Below are 21,893 nucleotides of genomic sequence, written 5' to 3'. Positions count from 1 at the left end.
AGGGCGACGCGGACAAGGCGAGTTGCTGCAGTACGGGATGGTCTGCACGAACGCTGCAGCCCTCCATGCTGCGGTGGGCAACTTGGCTCTCGGCTGTCAGGGGCAGTGAGCCAAGCCCGGAGGTGCCAGCCCTGCTCCTGTCTCTGGGCGCTGGAAGGACACGGGTGGCCTTAAGGCTGCACCCATGCTAAAGCAACCAGAGGAGCTGGGATGGGAAAACCCGTGGCTGGTGAAGCGAGGCCCTGGCCTTCCCCCGGGGCCAGTCCCCAGGGCTCCGGGGAACACAATGCCTTTGTTTGTGACTTGGCCTGCACAAGGAGCCCTTCCCTCGCTCAGCCCCAAAACACCAACCCTTCAAAAGGCCTGTTCTCCCCCTCCCCTTCCCCCAGCAATGCTAATGTGCCAGGCCTCTTCTCATGAACCCTGGGAGAGATCAGGCTGGTAGACAGTTTCACCACTTGTTAAATGTGTGTTTAGCGATCTTGTGAGTAGACAAGAACAAATACAAACAAGCCGGGCTGGAGAGCCCCTGCCCCTCCGCCCTGCCTGGAACGCACCAGCCCCAAAGCCTTTCTTCTCTAACCACTTCAAACTTTCATTTCTTCTGAAGCCACAACAAGGCACACTTTGTAAAGCAAATGAGTAAACAGCAACTTTCAGCTTAAAAGGAAAACAAGGGGGAGGGACTGGTTTTAATTACTGGATTTTAAAAAGGGCTTTATTCGGTTAATTGCTTTCTGTTGTAAAATGTTCTTCTGCGCACAGCCCTGGTTCTAGCTGCATTGCTGCTGGCCAGATGGCATTGCAGAGGTAATGACAGCATGTGCGTTCGCTGCTTGGGTACACAAGTGCCTTTAACTCACAGACATCCCCCCGAGCCCTCCCAGCCTCATGGAAATGACACGAGGCACCAAGTTTTGCTCAGACATGACCAGTGGTTTGGCATGTCCAACTCACATCACTTCCAAAGGACCGGAGGAAGAGCAATCGGCACGCACAGAAAAGCCTCTGCAGCATTTCAAGTCGAGTTCCCAAAAGGGCTAATTGCTGTTGGTTGTCTTGGCTGCAGCGCCTTACCTTCCTAGTCTGGGGTAATAACCAATGTTCGTGCGAGGTGCTGTGCTCAGCTGGGTCCTACCCGACGGGACGCCTGTCTTCTCAAACCGGGGAGAGTGACAGTGCTGCGATGTCTGGCGCGGCAGCCAGCGTGCGTGTAGGCATGTGAACATGTACGTGTGCGTGTGGCTTGGTGCAGCAATGCAAAACGGATTCCAACTGTATCCCTGATGATCACAACCAGCTTGGAAGATACCCCAAGTCTCTGTGGAGACAGAAGGATTAAAAATAGAAAGCCAGCTAAGAGGTGCACAAAAGGACTTTTAGCTGAAATGCCACCGGCGCAGAGCTGTGAAGTTGTTGCTGTGCTGGGGACAGATGGCACGGGGAAGGGACGGGGAGAGGAGGCAGCGGGAGACTCTTCTCCGATTGGATCGGCTTCCGGAGGGGAAGAGTGAGGAAAGGAAATGGAGCAGGAATGGCCTTGAGCTCCCAGCACGTGGAGCTGCCAGGAAGCCCCTGAAAGTCCCGTGGCTCCTCGCTGCAGCCCAGGCACTGCTGGGGATTCCACGAGGCCTCGGTGAGCGGGTGCCTCATGGGTGTCTCAGAGTCAGCACAGGGGAAGATGGAGGCAGCCTTGTTACTTGGAGCTTGCAGGAGCGTGCGCTCTCTCCTCCCTCACCAGCCTAGAAAATACCATGAGGGAGCACACACGTGCGCGGGGAAATAGAGACAAGGAGGCTCCTGGTCCTCAATAGGGACGGGGATCATCTCTTGCCTCTCCACACACCAGCCAGCGTCTGCTGGCTTGGTCAGGACAAGCTTCAAGCACAGAGGAGGGGAAGTGCACGTCCAAAGGGCTTCCAAAGCCGCCAACCCTCAGCCACAGAGGCCCCAGGCTCAGGGATCGTGCAGAGTTCAGGGCAGAGGCTGAACCTGCAGGGATTGGGCTGGCCTGCGGGGAAGCCACTGTGCTGTCATTCCCTCCAGCACTGCAAGCTCGTGGCTTTCCCTCCTGGCGTGGCTGCTCCCCACTTAGTGTCCCCCCCAACCCGCGCTCGTGCTTTCCAATGTGGATGCTTTGACCAGGCAATCATCTTTCCAAAAACAACCCCAGGAGAGAACACCGACTGCAGCACAGGACAGGAGAGGAAGCATCGTGCCCTACCTAGGGGCTCTCTGGAGCAGCGCTGGCAGCCGGGCCGCGCGGGGAGCCCGCCATGCCCGCGGCAGCAGGCAGCTTTCCTGCCGAGGAGAGCTTTTCCTGCGCCCGCCACGGCGGGTGGGTCTGTTCCTGCCAGCAGCCAGCAGCTGGTGATGAATGCTCACTTTCTCTAATTGAATAGCAGGAAGTTAAATCTTGTTTCTTTGCCTTTCAGGCTGTCAGCTGGAACAATTGCCCACCTGTGGCACCACCCCGGGGATATAAATAAGGAACAAAACACAATGCTGCCAGAGGAATGGACTGTGTTCCCAGAAGATCTCCTGATACTCTATGCCATATTGTGTGCCCACACAAGAGAGAGGTATCAGTGCTGCGGCAGGCACGCAGGCAGCCCTGCGCCGTTTCCAGGCAGCCGTGCAGGCAGGGTGCTGTGGGAACGGGTTGCAGGGCGATGGGAGTGAACACGCAGGGGCCCCGCACAGAGCACAGCCACGGCACACAGGGAGGTGCGTGGACGAGCAGGCTGCCGCGTGTGCACGGGCTCATGCGAGCGTGTAGAGCTATGCAAGTACTCTTGGGTGACACATACCACCGCGAGATTAAGTGCCGGGTGTTTTGCAGCAGCTGGGATGACCGGTGCTCCCATCTGGCATGCTGGGTTTGTCGTGCGGCTGCCCTGTGTCTCCAGCACCCTGTGCAGGCAGGCGCAGAGGAAAGCGTGTGCTGGTGGCTGCCCCGCGCACTTGCTTGCCAGCTCGCTTTCCCATTTCGCCAAGCGCTCTGCCAGACACGCTGCAAACCCGAGAGCTGCTTTTCCCTCCCCGCCACCCAACGTGCTTCCCCGCCACCTCCAGCACTCGCATCATCAGTTCACAGCCGGGCCCAGTGCTCCCGCCAGGATGCTCCCAAGGCAGCGGCCGTCACAGCTGGGCCGAATCTGACAGTTACGCACAGCTGGAAGGAGCCCAGCTGAGGACAAGGATGGAGGGAGTCCGCTGCGAGCAGCGTGGACCTTCCGTGCACAGCAGGGAGAGGGGAAAACGCGGTTGGGAGGGCAGTGGGAGACACTGACACACATGCACACGCAGACGCACAGGCCAACATTGTTGCCACGAGAGGAAATTATTAATTTGCTGGGAATAAAGTCGGCAGTGAGTCAAAAACCCATCCTCCCGAAGCGCTGGAGAAAAGCCTCCCACCCTCCCCCTCGCACCCTCCCTGCGAGCAGCCCTGTCGCCTTTGTACTGAGAGACAGGCCCGACACAAGGGCGTCTGTCTGGGCACCACGTCCCCATGCCGGGATGAAACGCGGCCCGGGCTTCGCCCAGACGCCGAGAGCCCTCGCTCCCCCCGCGGGACTCGGGGCGCCCTGACCCGGCGCTCCCGCCTCCCCAGTCCCGTGGTGGGGGGGAGAGGCGGCCGCGGCCCCCTCCCAGACAGCCCTTTGTCAGTCACTGTGGTAACAGCCGCGGCGCAAATGCCGCTTCCCTGTTTGTTTTCCCTCTGCCTCCATCGCGGGGGCGGCCATGGCCTCCCTCCCTCCGGCTCCCCGAGCGGGAGCCGGGGTATTCAGGGCTCTGCAGCCTGAATGAAGCCAGATCCCTGGACACATTCCTGTGGGTTTTTTTTTTTTTTCTTCCCTTTTTCTCTTTATTCCCCCCCCCCCCCTTCTCCCTCGCTTGGCACAAGCTAAAGGATTCAAAAGGAAGCCAGGCTTGGCAGACACAGGGGGAGGAGGGAGTGGGGAGATGAAAGAAGGCCTCTCTCCAGCTTTCTCTTCCAGTTCCCACACTCAGCCCGGCGCGGAGAGCTCCTAATGATTCCCAGCCGCACCTGGAGGGGGCCGCCCAGCCGCCGAGGAAGTGGGGGCCTGTTTATACAGCCAGCAGGAAAGTCCCCCATCACCCTGACCATGCCATGGGGGCTGGCCCCACAGCCCGGTCACCCCGGGTGACAAGGTGCCTGAGATGGCAGCTTTGCCATGGTGCCCGAGATGGCCACCCTGCTGTGGCGCCTGAGATGGCACCCAAGATGGCGGCCCTGCCTCAGCCCACAGTGCTCAAGATGGCGGCTCTACCTCAGTGCCACATGAGCACTTACGGACATGGTGCCCCATGCCACAGATGGCACAGGAACACGTCTCCATTCCCAGCTTGGTGGGCTTCAAGCAGCTGCCCTTCCCCATGGAGGACATACCCCACGCAGTGATGGGTTGGGGACTGCCTGGGGGCTACGATGGCCACTGGGGCTGCGCTGAGGCAGAGACACCCTTCACACCCTCCCCAAACACACGCCTGAAGGGGAAGGAGCAACAGGCGGCACCGTGGAAGGTGGCGATGCCACTGGGAACATGTTGGCCCACGAAGGACGCCCGTGAGGGGGGGACGCCTGCCACCATCGCACCCCCCTACCACACCACGCAGCCCTTCACGCCCTCTCGTGGCACACGCTCGGCACCACAACTGTCCCCATCCCCATCCCTGTCCCCACGGCTGTGGTGGCAGAAATGGGCCCACCGTTCCTTGGGGTAAACACATCCCTGCCAGGATGGGTGTGAATTCCCAGCGCATGCGGCCGCTTCCACCCATGCACAAATTCCCGACGGCTGCAGCCCCAAAAGCAAGCGCCACGCGGGGCCAGCGGAGCCGGGTTTCCCTCACAGGGCAATCAGAGCGTGTTTTCCCTCATTTATTCTCGCCTCTCACAGGATTCCCCAGATAAAGACTTTGCTGGTCCTTGCTCAGGGCTTTGCCACCTCTGAGCGGCATTTTTAAGGCAGTGGTCTGGTGGTTGTGACGGCAAGCAGTCCCCGTTTTGCGGGGGACGGTGTCACCTCTGCTGCCTGCAGATGCTAACCTCACGGCCCTGAACGGGTTTGCTTTATCTCGAGGAGAAAACCGCTGCTCACTGCTGACGGCCACGGTGACAAGGACACAGCCACAGCACGAGCGTGGGCTGGTTCCAGCTGCGGGGCTGCTCGGGGGTACCGCTGGCTGGCGGAATGTGAGCTCCCACTGAGTAAAGCTTAAAAATTCAGAGCCGGTCCTGGGCCCTGCATCCCCTTTTTGCACCAGAGGGAAGGGATAACCATGCAATTTGCCCTAAGAGAAAACAAGCAAAAGTCTCATCCTGTATGCAGGACTGCTGGATGTGATCCCGGAGGATTTTATTCTATATTTTTTTTTAAACACTAATGTCCATCTCAAGTCATTCGATCAGAAAATTTGGCACTGGTTGTGTCACAGCAGCGTGGGGCTGGCCATCGCTCCCTGGCGGCTGCAGCCATACTTGCCTGGCATCTGTAGCCCCAGGGCTGCGGAGACCCCCTCCTCTCCTCCTCGGTGGGATTATGTGCACAGTCCTAGCCAGCGCAGCACTGGCAGCAAAGCTTTGAAGTGCAGCCCTGGTAACGAAGCTTTCGCTGCAGGAATGGGAAAACACCAGGACAGATTGATCTCCACCTCCATCGCTCACTGGCCTGGGCAGAACTGGGAAAACGAAGCAGTTTTTTAAAAGGCAAATCTCCAGGCAGGGAATGGGGCATATTTGCTCTGCAGTTACAAGGTCTTTTCCCTCTTGCATTTTGCTGCAGCCCAGTAACCGAAGGGTTATTTCCACCAGCGTGGGTAACGCACAGAGCGATCCCCACAGCTACCTTAAGGACCAACATCAAGCTGTGGAAACTGCAGGCTCCCAGACAGAATCAGACAAGCCCCAGTTCTGGGGCGAAGGAAGAAGCGGGGTGGAAGGTGGGTCTATTTACCCCACTGACTCTTTCTGGCGAGAGGCCAGGCCTTAAACAGAAACCGTCTGGTGCATCTTCCAAGGAGCTGGCCCAGCATGGAGCTGCCTCTTGGCAGAGGGAGACATCGGCTTCCTCCGTCAGCGGGGCGATGAGCAGCTTCACACACGCTCCATTGAGTCACTGCTTCGTTGGTGGCCTCCCCAGCGCAGGATGAGTGAGCCCAGCCGCCCCGGGTGCACACAGGGGAACCATTTTAGGCTCCGGTGACAGAGGCATCAACGAACACTGCTATAAATAGCGGTGTCGAAGGAACGAGATGGTCAGGCTGTTCAAATCCTGGCACGGCCCCGCTAGTGCTGATAGCAAGTGCCCTTTGCTTGTTCTCTTGCCGCCAGGTCCTCTTATCTATTCTTCCAACTCCGGGTGTTTCTGTCACCCTGTCACCAGGTTCCCTGCCCTGACATTTTAGCCTCCTGGGATGGCTGCAGGTCCCTGCTCACATTGGTTGGCCCCTACTCTGCACTCCAGAAAGGACATAAAATGAAATGCACTGCAGGGACAAGGTGGAGTCTCTGCCAGCGCAGCCTGGGACCCCTCACGGCTAACACCATGGGGCTGTTGGGACAACCCTGTATTTGCATGGCCCCTGCACACTGGGACCTGCTGCTGGGCGTGCAGGCATCACTGCAGAGATATAGGGTTTCACTGCACTCCTGGATTTCTGATTTTCTTCTGCAAGGAGCTGGAGTCATCCTCCAGATCTGATTTTACCTCTGTATCATCCTGATCTCTGATACAGTGATGGGGAAACTGAGGCAGGGAGGTGTCATGACTTACCGTGTGCACCAGAAGAGCAGAGTCCACACTCTGCCAGACCTCCCTGTCATGCAGCTGGTCATCGGGGGTGTCACACCCTCACCAAGAAGCCCCACAAGTTCTTGTGGTTAAATCCTGGATTCATCATGACAAGCAGTTCTTGCTATTCAAAGGCCATGATTACCTTGTGAACATCTGCGCTGACAATAGCTGAGTGGCAGCATAATTCTCCATCAGCTCTGCCTCCGCTTTCTCCTCCTCCATGTTCTTTATTTCAAAGCACACTCATTGCAAAGTCCTTCGATGCCTGATGAAGGAAAAAGCTCAGAAAACAGGCAACAGAAACAAAAAACTCAGGCTTGCAGCAAACCAACGACAAGACATCACAGACGCAACTGCATAAACCTCCCTGTTCCCTCCCAGCATGGCCTTGGCCCGTATCTCTCCATGACCCTTTGGCTCCTTGGCCCCAGTGCCAACGCTGGTCCCCAGGAGTGAGTCAAGGGCTCGGGGCAGTCTTTGCCTTGATGAACATCAGAGGCAGCTCCTGGCTTCGGCATGGACATCCTGAGCTCTCAGGGCTGGGTGGGCCCACCTGGACTTTCACTGGTGCAACATGAGCCTTATCAGTGCTGGAATTTGATTTTTCCTCCAGGCATTTGGTGGAAGAACATGCAGGATCGGGGATGGGTGAGGGGAAAGCATTCCAGCAAGCAAGGCTGCACAAGAACACTCTCTGCTGAGGGCCACCCATCCCTTAAACGAACACCCATAGCAGAGATGCTCCCCTGGGGCATATGGACATTCCTTGGCTATATTTGGTGACGGATGGAGAATTTGTTGCTTCCCCTTAACCCATGTGTTCTCCTTATTGGCAGGGAGGAGCTAACACCAGAACTGCAGTGTCGCTATTCGGATAAACCCGGTACTTCAGCAGCAATAAATCTTCTCTAAAAAGCTTTTGCTGCCTCCCACCTGTTGGCTGGGAGAAGATCAAGTTGACAAAAGTCTTCTGCCAAATTGTATTTTTATCCAGGACTTCATCACGATCCCAGGTTACAATAAAAGCCTGTTCACGAAGCAGAGGGAGGTAGCTGTATCACAGCACATCTCTCAACTCTGGAATCCCACCTCTCCCAGAGGTCTCCAGTTCCCAGGTAGCTGCTTTTATTACATTTTCTGAATTCCCTCAAATCCCAAAAGGCCCTTTTCCTTTTCGTCACCCCCACCCCTTCACCAGGGAACCCAGACTCTCTTGCTGGCTGCACCAGGGAGCCAAAATACCCATTGTGAGAATGGCAAAAGAGAGCCGGGCTGGGACCAACACAGTTTATTACAGAAAAACACCCAGAGGGTTTTCATTAACATGGCAGTCCATTCACAAGAAAAACCGCTGGAGGACAATGAAGCAAAACCCACAGCAACAACACACAGCAGGGAAAGTCCAGTCGTTGGCCAGCGCAGCGCAAGAGGCACAACCGCACTGGCCCATCAGGGTGGGAGATGTGCCCAGTCCATGCAGCTGGTCCTGGAGACCGCATCGCTCCCCCAGCCCGAGGGGGTGTCACAGATGGGCACAAGAGGAAAGTACACAAGCAGCAAATCCACGTCTGCCAGTTGTAGTGATGGAGGAGAAAAAAAATAATATAAGAGGCCATGTGGATAAAACCAAAGGGGGCAGCCATTGCAGGAATGGAAAATCCTCCCCACACAGGAAGGACTCAGGAGGTGCAAAGGGAGCTCCACCTCACTTGGGGGCCGTTTCCTGAGCCCCATGTCTCGCAGTGAGCCCCTGGCAGCAGAAGGACCCTGAGCAGAGTCACTAAAACTCCTGCCTGCACTGTGCCCCTGCCCCCCAGCTTGCACCCAGCTCCCTGTGCATCTCAGGGCCCGGAAAGGCAGCAGTGAAAGCTGCTGAGATCCAGGGCCCTGCCCCAAAACCACAACACATTGCTTCCCTGCAGCTAACAGCACTTTCAGACAGGGCATCTCCTCCTGCACAGCCCAGCGCTGACAACACCCCTCATCCAAAGCCGCATCCCCCCCAGCACCCGGTACAAGCACCTGTATCGGATGCCATCAGCACCCTGCCCTGGCCTGGGGGGGGGAGGGTCCTAAGGGCTTGCTGACAACCCTATTCCTCTTGCAATGTCACCCCCCAGGCTGGCAGGAGGCCCCAGTGCAGCCCGTTTGCGAGCTGGGCTTGGCTGGGTTTCCACAGTGCGATCCTCAGGAAACACCTTGGAAATGTTTAACTGGGAGGCCAGGCTGTTCTCCCCCTCCCAGCTGCCAAACAGGTCTCCAAGATACAGTTCAGATCCCAGTATCTGGGGTTCACATTAAAAAGACGAGACCTTATTATAAACCTGTATTGATAATGTGTTACTGAGATACTCATTTCTTTCAAGACTTTTTGTTTGTTTGGATTTTAGACCTTCCTCTAAGGTGCTCATCACCCAGATGTGACAAATAACAGTCTGTCAAAGTGAAACAGTTCGGGGGGGAAAAAAGTGCAATTTGCTTTTCACTGCTAGAGCAGGATTTAGTGCAATGAGAAAACAGTCTCCCGAGCCACTGAAGGCATCACTAGCTTGTTTATATATTCGTCAAAAGTGCGATAACTCGAGCTCTAGCCTCACTGTCGGGAAGGGCTGAGCTCTTTTAGCTGAAACCTCCTGGCAAAGTTAAGCCAGAGGCAGACACATACCTTGGAAAACTTCAGCCCATGGTCTGTAGAAAACTACTGCCTGATAACACTGGGCATCCTTTGTGCCCAACCATGGGGTGTACTGCCTAATAAAAACAACAAACAAACAAACAAAACCCCAAAAGCAAAAAAAAACCCACAAGAAATAATCTTTATATTTTTCTCCTGTGTCCTTTGGGACGGGGCTTTGTGCAGAAATGTCAGTGTGATTTTCACACCGACTCTGGAGCAGCTCTCCAATTGATTTCTCTTCCTGTTTTTTAATCGGAGATTTGGTTCTCTCTCACAGCATCACTAGCAGAGGTGTCTATTTTAGGAAACACCAGAGGTTTTAAGAAGCTGAGGAGAAAAAGATTATCAACTCATATGGGCTCAGCCTAGAAAGAGGGAAAAAAAAGACTCCTTTAATTAAAACCCCAAGGCTAAAATTCTCTGCAGATTTACCTAAATGGACTTCAAATGATGTCCCTAATATATTAAGGCCTGCTTTTAACTTAATTCAAGCCCTAGGCATGTGTCTGCAGACCCTGGATGGCTCACACAAGAGCTGGGCTTTGGATGCCTCACTGACATTATTTTTAAGTGCTAACTTATGCAACTGTGAAACCCAAATTTTAAAACCTGGGCCAACAATACACTAGCCCAAAACTCCAAGCAGGAAACAGGAGTATTTTTTTTTTTAACATATATTACTGTTTGTTTCTATTTTTCAAAATTTTAGTGGAAATTTTTTAGGAAAGCTGTTCAGCTGGCAAAATCTTGATGAAAGGACAAAGACATGAAAGATTTTCTGGTTGGAGAGCAGGGGCTGGGTCTGTGAAGGAACAATATTACGGTTTAATTTTAGTTAAAAGAAACATTTTGTTTCAAAGCTGCAAGAAGGGTTCTTGTGTGCTCCCAACTTTCCAGTTCAACAGTTCAGCCTGAACATTTGCTTTGTAAATCAAAGGCTTTGGGAATTACCCGGGATTTTAAAGAAACACCAATAGGTTAAACCTGCCTGGCACAAACAGTCCACAAAAGGCAAGATCCATCCTCGAGGAATTTTGCCTGAAGCAAGTGCAGAGCAGGAGGAACAGGGGAAAAGGCTCGTGGGGCTGCCTAGCGCAGGGCAGCCTCCGGCCCCACCAGGAACGGGGACAACACCACGACATTGCAACAAATACAGAGGCGAAACGAAGCCTTTCGTCAGCCCCCTCCTCCATCTATGCCCGCAACAAGGCTCCCGCTGGGGAAAAACCTCGCACTTGCCAGGGCAAATGCTCTCTGCCTTGCAGACCGCAACGCAGGTCAGAGCGTGGTGCACAGGGTGAAGTCTGTGCCGCACGCCAGGGGCCGTGGGACCAGCCAGCTCTGCTACTTGCTGTTCGGGGTTTGTTTCTCCTGCGCTGGCCGCTTGTGCTTCTGGGCGATGCCGTAGGGGACGTGGGCAGCGACAGTGCCCATCTCCTTGGCTCCCTCCACGTGGAACATCTGGTCATCGAAGAAGATGTGAGGACGGATCTTCTTCAGCAGCGGCCCCTTGGGAGCCCCGGCCAGGAACAAAGCCTCATCCGTCTCCAGGCCCCAGCTGCGCAGAGTCTTTAGGGCTCGGGCTCCCGAGCTGGCCGCGCTCCTGGCAGTGACCAGGTAGGTGCGAATGGGACACTCCATCCTCAGCCCCTTGGAATAGAACTTCTTCTGCAGCTTCCCCAGGGCCTCCAGGAAGCCCTTCAGGGGTCCCTGCCAAAGCAAGAAGAAATTTTGCAGATTTTCACGCTATCCCTTCCTCCAGGCATCCAGTCCCAGCAGAGTCAGACAGGCTGGCTAACCCCTTGTCCCTGTGACCCCCAGAAATGACAGCGAGGGGCCAGTCGTACCAGGCTGCGGACCCACCCCACCTCACACTCCACATGCTGACCCCTGACTTGTTCCCAGAGGTGAGAGCAGCCCTGCGGGCTGTCTCTCTCCCAGAAGCTTTTTCTGGCTGCACCCCAGCACTACCTGTGCCAGAGGCTTGTTCTCGTGAGCCTTTTCATGCTCAAAGAACATGTCCAAGCCGTGAGCCTTCACGATCTGCTCCGACTCATCAGAGAAGAGCACGGCGTCACCATCAAACGCCACCCGCAGCTGGTTCTCCGACACCTCCAGGTCTTTGCTGGGGCTGAAGATGGTGGCTGCGGCGATCCCTGTGGAGGTAAAGTGTGAGGCAAGAGGTGGCAGTTACCCAAGGACCTGGCCTCGTGGCTTATCTGTTGAGGAGCAAAGCAAAACACGATGGGCTGGAAGTAAACACTGCAAGGAAATGCACGCACCCAGTAGCGCCTGCAGCTTGGCCCCAAGACCTTTTACAGCAAAAACAAATCCCAAGATGACAAACCTCCCTTTGCATACAAGAATTAACGGGGAAAAACAGTGCCTTTGCCTTGGAAGAGCTGTGGAGCTCGAGGAAAGCCTTATTTCGATGGAAACTAGAGGCTCTTTGGAGCACCAGGGATGGGATGTGGGACAAGGCAGACCCTAGACAGACACTGGAGCTACCACCCCTGGCACCAACCCCCTGAGGGCTCCAGGCTCCCCCCACTGCCCCCCTCCACGCTGGACCCCAGACTCACCCTCTTCAATGGCCCCACTCACTTTCTCGGCGTCAGAGGAGAGGTAGAGGTTGGTGTGATAGGCCTTGAGGTAACAGATGGGGCTGTTCCCTCCTGTCATGCAGAACCTCTCGATGAATAGATCTGAGGGCAGATGGACCCTAGGGTGAGCCTGACTGCCCCCCAAACAAGCCTTGACGCTGCTCCCCTGAGGCCTCCCAAGAGTCAGCAGGACGGGAGCTGATTTTGGTACTGCCGCTCAACAGCATGGCCGGCAGCCAAAGCATCCTCATCACCAGCCAACTTCCACACAAAGCCCAGGAAATTTGGGAGAAGTGGGCTCAGTGTGTGGTTTGGAGGAAGACACAGGAGAAAATGTCTCCTTATCCTGCTGCCAAGCAATAACACTCTGCCCAAAAGCCGTCGGCACCGCGCAAAGGACGGTTTGCTCTCAGCTTACCGTAGTGGTTGATGCTGTTGATCAAGCGAACCCCAACCTGGGCATGGTTGTTGGTCATGAGGACAATGTCAAAGAGCTCCTCGCTGTCGGGGTAGAGCTCGCGCAGCTGCGTGTTCACCGCTTCCAGCGCCTGCAGCACCCCAGGGCGAGGGGGGGTGGGTGTCAGCGAGCCCCAGGCATGGCCCTGACCCCCTTCTCACTGAGCAAAACACTTCACCAAAACAAGGGATCTGGCCCAACCCCAGCTACACCCTGAGCCAAGCTGACATCAGCAAGCAGCTTTAACTGGGGGGAAAAAAAAAGACTGATTTGCGGGAAAAAGACTCTTCTATTTTCAAACATAAAAGGTTTCAAATTTTCATCAGGAGATGAGAATAAATTAGCTCAAAGTTACAGACAAGTGTTTTTCAAGCAATCAGAAACAGAACAAGTCTCTCCCCACCAAGTGGATTAGTTTATTCATTGGGAATGGGCAAGAGCTTGCTTTCAGTGAGGGCCAGCATGCAGAACCGCACTAAATCCAGTGAATCTGGGGCAGAAATTGGAAAATATTTTTAAAGTTTGAAATGTCTCAGTTCAACATGTCAAAATGAGAAATTGGCCGACTCTGTAGCAAGGCTAAATACAGCCAATTTAAAAGAATAAATAAATTGTAATAATAAAAAAAAAAAGATATGAGAATTCCCTAAAGGGAAACTTTAAATACGGTCCAAAGAGATGATTTCTTCAATTCTTGGGCTCAGTAGCCAATTTGGAAAATTCAGCATTTCCTCAGTCCTGGAAGAAGCACATCACTTGCCAGGAGGTTTATTTGACCTCTGTTTGCTCTGTGGCTACATCCCTTCTGCCACGCTGCTCATTTCCCACCCCTTCCCCACACAAGCACCCCGGAGCACTCCCCTCTCCCCAGAACTTTTGGGTCAGGACCACGGTGCTGATTCAGTGTAGGCGGGTGGATGCTCACCTTGACGAAGGGGAAGGCAGCCCCAGGGAGGAAGGGCTCGTTCTCATGGTCCAGCTGGTATTTCACGTAGGCCTCCACCCCTTGCTCATTGTAAATCTTCTGCTCCTCCTCCATGCGGAAAAGCGCTCGCGACGACACCGCGATGGTGATGGCGTTCTCGGGCTTTGGCTGCAGGGAAAGGGAGAAAATGGGGAGGCAGCCCCTGCACCCAGCCCCGCTGCCCGAGAAGGCATCTCTTAACTTTCAACGTGAAAGGCCATGGGGTGAGTGACACCTCTATAGCGATTTGGAGGATAATGGGGCAGCTGCAATCCTCATCTTCTAATGCTTCAACAGATGAAGCCCTGATGCACCGTCCCCACACATTCAGGATACCCAAGAGCCTTTTTCCACTGCTCGCGCCATGCCCAAGCCCTCCCACTGCAAACAGGCTCCCAGGACCCATCCAGACCCAACGTGCTATCCCAGGAGTACCACTCAACCCCATGCAAAAGGAATTTGTGTGGCTTTCCCCCTCCCAGCCAGGAAAAACCACACACTGCGGCTCGGCCAGATCCGCGCTCCCACGATGCTGTCCAGATGTGACAAACAACTCATGCCAGCTCAGCTTATAAAAACACTTGATATAGTTATTGTGGGCGGAAACATGACAAACAGGTGGCGCAAGCAATGATTTATGAGTCATTATTATTAATGTTCAAGAGCTTGATCCAAAATCCACTGAAGTCAACAAGAGGCCTCCAGTGGGACTTGGCAGCGAGAGAGGGGACACCAGGAAAGTCAATCTCATCTTGACCCCCACCTGCCTGCCCTCTCCCCTTGGAGGGCAGAAGGGTGTTAATCCTCGTGGATGAAAGCAAATTCATTACTGATGGCCAACAAGAAATCCTCGCTCCCAGAACGGCAAATCCTAAGGAGGGACAGTGGCGCAGGCAGCCCTGTCCTCAGCAGACTCAGCCTGGAGAGCAGCACGGGCTTGGGGGCTCACGCAGGGGATGCTCCCTGGGATCAATCCCAGCCCACGAACTCTCTGGCTGCGCTCAGGGATTCATCTCCTCAGGGAGCCTGTGAAATCCACTCAGTGCTTCAGAAACACCTCAGCTCCTCCAGTGATTTCCAGGATCCTCGTGTAGCACGTTGCTCCGTGAGTAATCCTCCGGCAATGCCGTTTGCCCAGGGGCAGGCGGGCACCTTTGCCAGCTGCTCCTCACACCCAGGTGCTCCAAAGTTCAAGCTCCCACCCTGCCTAGGGCTGAGCTTTACAGAAACAGCAGCCTGGCAAGGACAAGGTACCCCATCGGCACTGGGAATCCTGGCTCCCCGCAGGGCTGGGCCTGCCCTGGGACTCGCTCTGCCCCCATCCCGGCCCCGCTGATCCTGCCCAGCACGGAGACGCACCCAGGAATGAGTCAGTGGCAGCCCCCATGCCATTCCCAGCACTGCACCCCCCCTGTAAGCGGCGCCCAGGGCCAGCCCTGCAGCGCGGTGGGTCCCAGACACCTCTCCAACGCTGCTGCATCAGTACCCAAAATCCCCAGCACGCAGATTAAACAGTGGGCAGTCAGGACTAGACACAGATTAGCTCAGGCTGAGAACATCACTGTGGCCAGAGGGATCCCTTTCCCATGGCATTTGCAGAGATATAAGGTCCGATTTGGAAGCGGCTCTTTTGAGAAAGCAGGTGAACAACCCCCAGGACACGCAGGATCACCCAGGTCCACGCAGAAGCTGATCAGCGACACCAGCATCGTTCCCACCGGTGACCCACAGCCAGGTCCCCATCTTACGTTTAGCTACCCAGTGGGTGTTAGCTATTAACTTGTCATGGGCCAAGTCTTGGCACTCCAACTCATTAATTAATAACTCCGGTGTCATGGGCCATTTATTAGCTGAAAATATTAATAACTATTAAAGGTCTTGGGACATCCGGCCATTAGCCTTCAGCAAGGAGTCCTGCCACCGCTCCGTGCTGCTCCCGGGTCCCCGCAGCGCTGGGTTACTTATCCAGGTACATAGAAGAGCTGCTGGGCGTTTGCTCCCCGCTCCTGGTCCCCCCCAGACCGCAGGGCAGAGCATCCTCCACAGCCAGCCACGCCAGAGGATCCCCAGCCCAGAAAGTAGGTCAGCAGCACGCACGGCACAAAGCCATGTTCAAGGGGGTGAGATGTGTGTGCGGGGCCATAAGCCGAGCCTAGCTGGGTGTCCAGCCTGAATTTGCGTCTCTATCTCCCCACGGCACACACCTTGCACCCGGAGGGTGCCCAGAGCACAGGTACCTTGCGCAACAGCAACAGGCTGCTCAAGGTCCCTTCCCTGCCATTTAAAGGCACCAGCCTCCAGGAGGTTAATTTAAGAGGTAATAAACACGGCAATAAAAATAACCGTAAACTTGGGGCCTAACTCTGCCCCAGCGTGGGCTGCTGGAGCCCCAGCTGCCTGCGGGCGGGAAGCCCGGCCTCCGGGAATGGGACCTGCTGGATCCTGTTTGCTCCTGCCAAGGAAGTTTTGCACCTTTGGAGCACTTTCTGCAGGAAAGTCTCACCTGGGCGCTAACGCAACTCCCAGCTCCGGCTGGGCTGGAACAGCCCTGCTGTTTTCTGAGAAACGCTGACATTTGAAAAATAAGGCAATTCTGCTCTGCAAGGAGGGAGCCACATTTTGACATTTCTTTGAAGTGGAGATTTCATTTGGGAGCGTTCCCTCCTCAAGGTTGTTTGGATGCTTCTCCATCCCTACTAGTACTGCAGATGATCATTACGACATTCAAAAATGGGCTTTAAAAAGTCACAGCACTACAGGAACCACAGCACCTCAAATCCTCCATCGGAGTGCTGCGAACAAACCAACAAGCCCCACTTTGCCTGGAAACATCAGAGTTTTTGGGCAAACACACCCTTTATTTTTAACAGGAAGTATGTGCATGGGAGAGGTCCTGCTCGCAGTCCTCATCAGGACACATTTAGTCCCACGAGCTGCCGTGGAGCCTGCACAGCACCCCGTCCCTGCACAGCACCCCGTCCCTGCTCAGCCTCCTGCTCCAGCTGCCTCAGTCCTGGAGGGTCTGGGCACTCCAAATGACAGACCCTGTTTTACCCTCAGAGCAGCATCCAAGGTCAGCCAAGGTCGATTAAAACTCATCATCCGACACAAGCCCAGGAAGCGGCTGTGGGGCTCTGCTCAGCTGAATCCAACCCAATTTGCTGCCTGGGGATTCATGATGAGCTCCTCTTCCTCCCTTCCCACGGGAAGGTCAGACTCGACACCATCCTGAACCATCCTGAACTTCAAGCAAGAGATGAATGATGTGTTTAACAGAAGTGTGAGCAGGGCAGCATGGGGGAAGGTCTCATCCCAACCCCAGGTCCATCCCCGGGCTCAGCCAGGCAGGAGGGACGAGCAGGGACACGTCCTGCAGCCCAGCCCTCTGAAGAGAGCATCAGCCCTTGGCACAGCTCCAGGTGGTCCACGAGGTCCAAACCCCATCTCAGAGGCATAAGTGACCTTTTCAGCAGGCTCTGGCTCCATAAAGTGCAAAACTCATCCCAGATCCAAACACCCCAGTTTTGGGGTAAAGACCTATTCCAGTAGTGACTGGAAATGGCACATTTTCCTCTGCAGACCCAACAGCTGGCAGGCCTTTAAATCGCCCTCCTAATCAGACGTAAATCCTAAGCAGCCCCCCAAGGATTAGGGGCAGACATCTGGAAATCCCACACGCTCCTGGGATGTGCAGCAGGGCCGTGCCCTCCCACCCATGAGAGCCACAGGTGCCCACAGTGGCACCCAACGCCAGTGGCTTTGTTGCCACCCCTGGAGGCCATCACTGGCTGGCGCTGAGGCAGGAGCCACAGTGGGGACCCCATTCTGCACCCCTTGATCCTTTTGCATTGCCTAGGGCTGAATCTGCTGGAGTCGCCTCTGTCCTAAAAACCTGGAGGAACTCCAGGCACTTCCCTGGATGCTGCAGAAGACCAAATCCTTGTGGCCAAATGAAAAATTTGGAAGTGAATTTTGGTGTGAGATTTAGGCACAGAAAGGGAAGAGGAAGGGCTGACTCCAGGGTCGAGCAGGGTCCCCACCCCAGCTAAAGCATCCCAAAAATGAGGCACCCTGGTGAGGCGGATGGGTCCCCAAGGGTGCAGGGACTGGCAGAGCAGGGGACGAGCGGGGCGCCCAGAGGAGCAGAGCTTGCAGAAGGCCAGCTCCCACCGACCCAGCCTCTCCTCCCCGTGCGGCGTCACTGGAGAGGCTGGGGCACATTTTCCGCATTGCTGAAGAGTGACAAGTCTCATCGCTGACCTCCCCAGCTGGCAGCAGCGAGGCCGGAGCAGGCATGGGAGCCAGGGCGTGGGAAGAGCGGAGACCCCTGCAAAGCTGGGAGCCCCGTGGGCTGCGGGGATGCCCTGTTAACCCATTTCCCAGCCAGGAATGGGCTCCCCAAAAATTCTCCCCAAAATCATGCTGCCTCCTGGCATCTTACAGCCCATTTCCAGGAGGGAGCAGCCCCCACAGCTCGTGCCTGCTCCCCCACTGGTACCTGCTCCGACTGGCCAAGATGTTTGGCCAAGAGGCCGGACAGAGCCGGCACCTGCAAGGGCGCAGACAGATGACACAAAACTCCATTTCCCTCATGCATGAGGGAGCCCTGGGCGGCCGCGAGCCCCCTGCTCGGGATCAGATTAAAGTTCAGGGCAATGGCTGAGATATTTTTGAGTTTTCCAAACACATTATTTATAATACAGAAAAGCGCTTTGCAGCCATCCATCACGGGGCGTGACAGCTGCCTGGCAGGGCCCGGCAGCCCAGCTGTGTGCGAGGGCAGCCGAGCTGCCTGGCCAGAGGCACGGGGCCCCCAGCTTGCCCCGGCTGAGGGGCACAGGGCTGGGCAGGCACCACAGGCATCGTCCCCAGCCCCGCAGGGGTGGATGGCATGGCCTAACTTCAGGGCCCGAGTGCCTGGATCTTGGCTCTGCCGCGGGTTTGCTGTGCAAGCGAACCACATCACTGCCCCGTGCCTCAGTTTCCCCAGGTCTACAGCAGAGACGGGTGTGCTGGTCACCGAGCTCGCTGCAAGGAGAGGAAGAGGAGGAGCCTGGGCTGACATCCGCAGGAGGATGAGAGCATGGCATGAAAGATAACCAGCCACATCCCACCACCAAGCCAGGCTGTCCCTCTCCTCCGGGAAGCACGAAGGCAGCAGCGCTGCCAGTTGGCAGCAGGTACAAGCCCGGGGGCTGCAGCCGGGTCCCCAGCAGGGAAAGCACAGGGGCTGCTCCAAGTCGGGGTCCGCAGAGCGGGGCTTGGCCGTCTCCCCTCGCCGCAGAGGTCACACGCAGAGCTTTGCCACGAAAGGTGCCGGGCTCCTGACCTCGCCGCGGGCAGCACCTCTGCCTCAGCCCCACGCTGCAGGGGCACCCGCAGCCCCGAGGATGACGGTGGCTGGGTGGGCTTGCAGGCTGCTAGCCCTGCCAGGCTGCCAGCCCCGCACTGCCGCAGCTGTTCCACGATCTGGCCATGCTTCCAGGCACTCCCATGTTTAAACCCGGCAGGCTCAGCCCTGGTTAGATAACGCAGGCTTCCCCTCTAATCTCCCGGAGCAGGCAGGCCTGGCAGGGGCGGCTACCCCCTGTGACACCCCGCTGCCCCCCGGCAGGGATTGGGCCCCCAGGTTGTCCCCCTGCTCTGCCACTGCCACCCCTCCTGTCCCTGGCAGGGCCTCCCGCCTTGGCGCAGGGGACAGCTCGTGGGGCACGGAGCCGCTCTGCAAGGACACCTCAGCCCCGGGGGGGGGACCCGGGAACACCCCGGGGACCTGCAGGAACCCACAGAGACTTGGGGGGGGGGGAAAAATCCAGAGAGACCCCAGGCAACCAAGGGATTCCATGGAGGAGTGGGGGCACCCAGAGACACCCAGGGCTTCCCCAAGGACCCGGGTAGAGACAGGGGGTCAAAATAAAACCAGAGACACCCAGGAGGACCCCAGAGGACCTGGAGGAGATGGGGCACCCAGAGAGATCCAGAGGGTTCCACAGGGGAACCCAGAGAAGATAAGGCACCCAGGAGGACCCCAGAGAACCTGGAAGAGATGGGGCACCCAGAGAGACCCAGAGGAGATGGGTCCCATGGGGGGAGGCACCCAGGGGAGACAGAGCACCCGGGGGCACCCAGAGGGGCTGGTTTCCCCCACCCCGGGGTGGGGAGCGGCTGCCCGGCTCGGTACCTCGGGGGGTCTCACCGATTTGGGTTTCTTCTTGGGGGCGAGGTTGTCGTAGAAAGCCTTCGCCTCCTCCCAGGGCCGCCCCGGCGCCCCGGCCGTGCCCGGAGGCTCCATAGCGCGGCGGCTCCGGGACACCGGCGGCGGCTGGTCCGTGCGCGGCGGCGAGTCTGCACGTACCGGGAGTTCCCGGAGCCGCTGCCGGGCCGGCGGAGCGCGCTTTATAAGGCATCCCATGAAGCTCCGGGGTTTCAGCCCACCGGGACACGGTTTAACCTCTTCGGGACCGAGCCCGCCCCGCCGCGGTCTCCCCTCCATCGCCGCCCCCCCCCCCCCAAATACCGGGGGCAGCGCTCCGCAGCCCCTCGAGGGCAGAGTCAGCCCCGGGGAGCAAAGGGAAAGGGCTGGGGGAGAAAGGTGCCATCAGCAGAGAGTCTCGGGAGGACCCGAGAGAGAAGGAGGTGACAGGGCACCCATGGGAGACACCAGGTCGCTCTCGGGGGTCAGTGGGGTTTGGTCCCCGATGCCAGAGGAGCGGGCAGAGGGAAGGGCACAAGGGTGGGCAGCACGGGGAGCTGGAGGGGAAGGATGTGGGTCACAGGCACGCTCGCACTCTGCTCCCTGCCAGGGTAACCTGTGGGCTAGTGAATGGCAGGAGCGTGGATATTAATTAAGGCTCTTCACTAAACGTTCTCCCACCAATGCTGGTGGGACCGAGTCCAGCCACAGAGCTGTGCACAGAGCCCAGCTTTCAGCTCAGGTTGAAAGCTGCACCATGACCAGCAGACACACCCCCCCACCCTGCCCCGAGGCCCTCGGGGTGCAGGGAGTGTACCCCAGAGACCAAAACTGCTCAGCAAGGAGAGGCCAAGTGATGGAGGAGCCCACCCTGTCTCACTTGGCACAGGGCAGTGCCTGGGAGGAGATCACAGAGCCCCAGCACTGAGGCCAGCAGAAGGGTTTTGCCCAAAGTTCTGTGCTAGCAGCTGACAACCGACCCTCCCTCAGGACCACAGCCTTGGGGACCCCTGTGTCTCTGCCCATGAGACTGATCAAACACAACCTCACCTGCACTGAGGTTCAACCAGGAGAGCAGAGCCAGGGGAAGCTGGCTGCTGGTGAACAGGGCTGGCTCCAGGGCTCACCCAGCTGCCTGGATCCCAAACCCTTTGGGATGCCCTGCTGGGAGTTTATCATCATTTCAGCCTCAGAGACTCCCTTTACCCAGAGCCTTTGCTGGTCCCTCCTGGGAAATAGCTGAGCTTCCTTTGGGGTGGCCCCAAGGGGAGCAGGAGCTCTGAGGGCCCCAGGATCACCGAGACTATTCTCAGAGTCCCCTCTCGAGCTTGAGTTGCTGCCCTTTCAGCCCTGGCACGTCCCCAGGCTCCCACACAGTGGTGACAACCTGCCCCGTCCCTCCTTCCCCAGGCACCGCTGAGCTGCAGACACACACGCACGCTCCCAGAGAGCCCAGGCGAGCACGGCCGCCAAACCCAAGGTGCAGAGTTCTCCCCTCAGCAGCACTCCTAAAAATACACACGCTTCTACGGTTTTGGCATCCTCCCATCTCCGTGCTCAGGTGCTGGCTGCTGCAGGACAGACAAGATGTTGGTGATTTTCAGGGTGGAAGCCAAGTCACACACCTCCCCGCACGCTGGAGCCAGGCGGGATGGGGTGAGCAGCACGGCGTAGCTGGGCTCGCAGCCGGGAGCCAGCGCTGCCGCCCAGGAGCCAGCCCTGCCTGATTAACTACAGAGGAGTATTTAAAGTTGGTGAGAGCTCCTTAGCAACAGCCACCGTCTCTGCAGGCTGCTGAAGGAGAAGAAAGGCCAGAAGAAAATATGTGCAGGGAAGATGGGGGTGGAGAAGAGGAGGCTGAGAAGGACAAAGATACAGTGATAGCGGGTCCCAGTTCCTGATGGCGCTGGGATGGGACCCAGGACAAAGCCACCGGGTCCTCTGGCTGTGCCCAGCCCTGAATGAAGGGTGCAGCCAGGGTCCAGCTCCTGATTGACAAATGAAACCTATTTCCAGCACAGACCAGGGATGTCTGGTCCTACCTGCCCCCAGGAGATAACATTCCCTTCCCCAAGGCTGCCTGCGTGGCTGAAGGGTCACACTCTCACCCATCTGCAAGGCTGCCCAGGCTGAGCCCCACTGTGCTGTCCCCAAGGGCTTCTCCATCCCTTGGAG

General features: G+C 56.8%; 1 protein-coding gene across 1 annotated transcript; it reads right to left on the bottom strand.

Annotated features, from left to right (window-relative positions):
* Nucleotides 1–8,097: 8,097 nt before the first annotated feature.
* NT5C1A (5'-nucleotidase, cytosolic IA) lies at nt 8,098–19,952 on the bottom strand. The gene is made up of 6 exons (XM_074894440.1): nt 19,722–19,952; nt 13,487–13,654; nt 12,523–12,652; nt 12,084–12,206; nt 11,473–11,657; nt 8,098–11,211 (listed from the first exon to the last, which is right to left on the bottom strand). The coding sequence occupies exons 1-6, from the start codon at nt 19,935–19,937 to the stop codon at nt 10,846–10,848; spliced, it is 1,188 nt and encodes a 395-aa protein (XP_074750541.1). The 5' UTR covers nt 19,938–19,952; the 3' UTR covers nt 8,098–10,845.
* Nucleotides 19,953–21,893: the final 1,941 nt, after the last annotated feature.

This window comes from Strix uralensis, chromosome 25 (assembly GCF_047716275.1).
Source record: "Strix uralensis isolate ZFMK-TIS-50842 chromosome 25, bStrUra1, whole genome shotgun sequence".
Taxonomy (NCBI): Eukaryota; Metazoa; Chordata; class Aves; order Strigiformes; family Strigidae; genus Strix; species Strix uralensis.
Note: the sequence above shows the minus strand (reverse complement) of the source record. Positions and strands in the feature narration are given on the sequence as shown.

What these genes read in the sequence shown, in the direction of transcription:
- NT5C1A (XM_074894440.1), bottom strand. Translation starts at nt 19,937, where the DNA reads ATGGGATGCCTTATAAAGCGCGCTCCGCCGGCCCGGCAGCGGCTCCGG. An exon ending in CAACAGCATCAACCACTACG is followed by an intron (nt 12,207 to 12,522) that starts GTAAGCTGAGAG and finishes ATCTGCCCTCAG; the next exon opens with ATCTATTCATCGAGAGGTTC. An exon ending in AGAACAAGCCTCTGGCACAG is followed by an intron (nt 11,212 to 11,472) that starts GTAGTGCTGGGG and finishes TTGCTTTGGCAG; the next exon opens with GGACCCCTGAAGGGCTTCCT.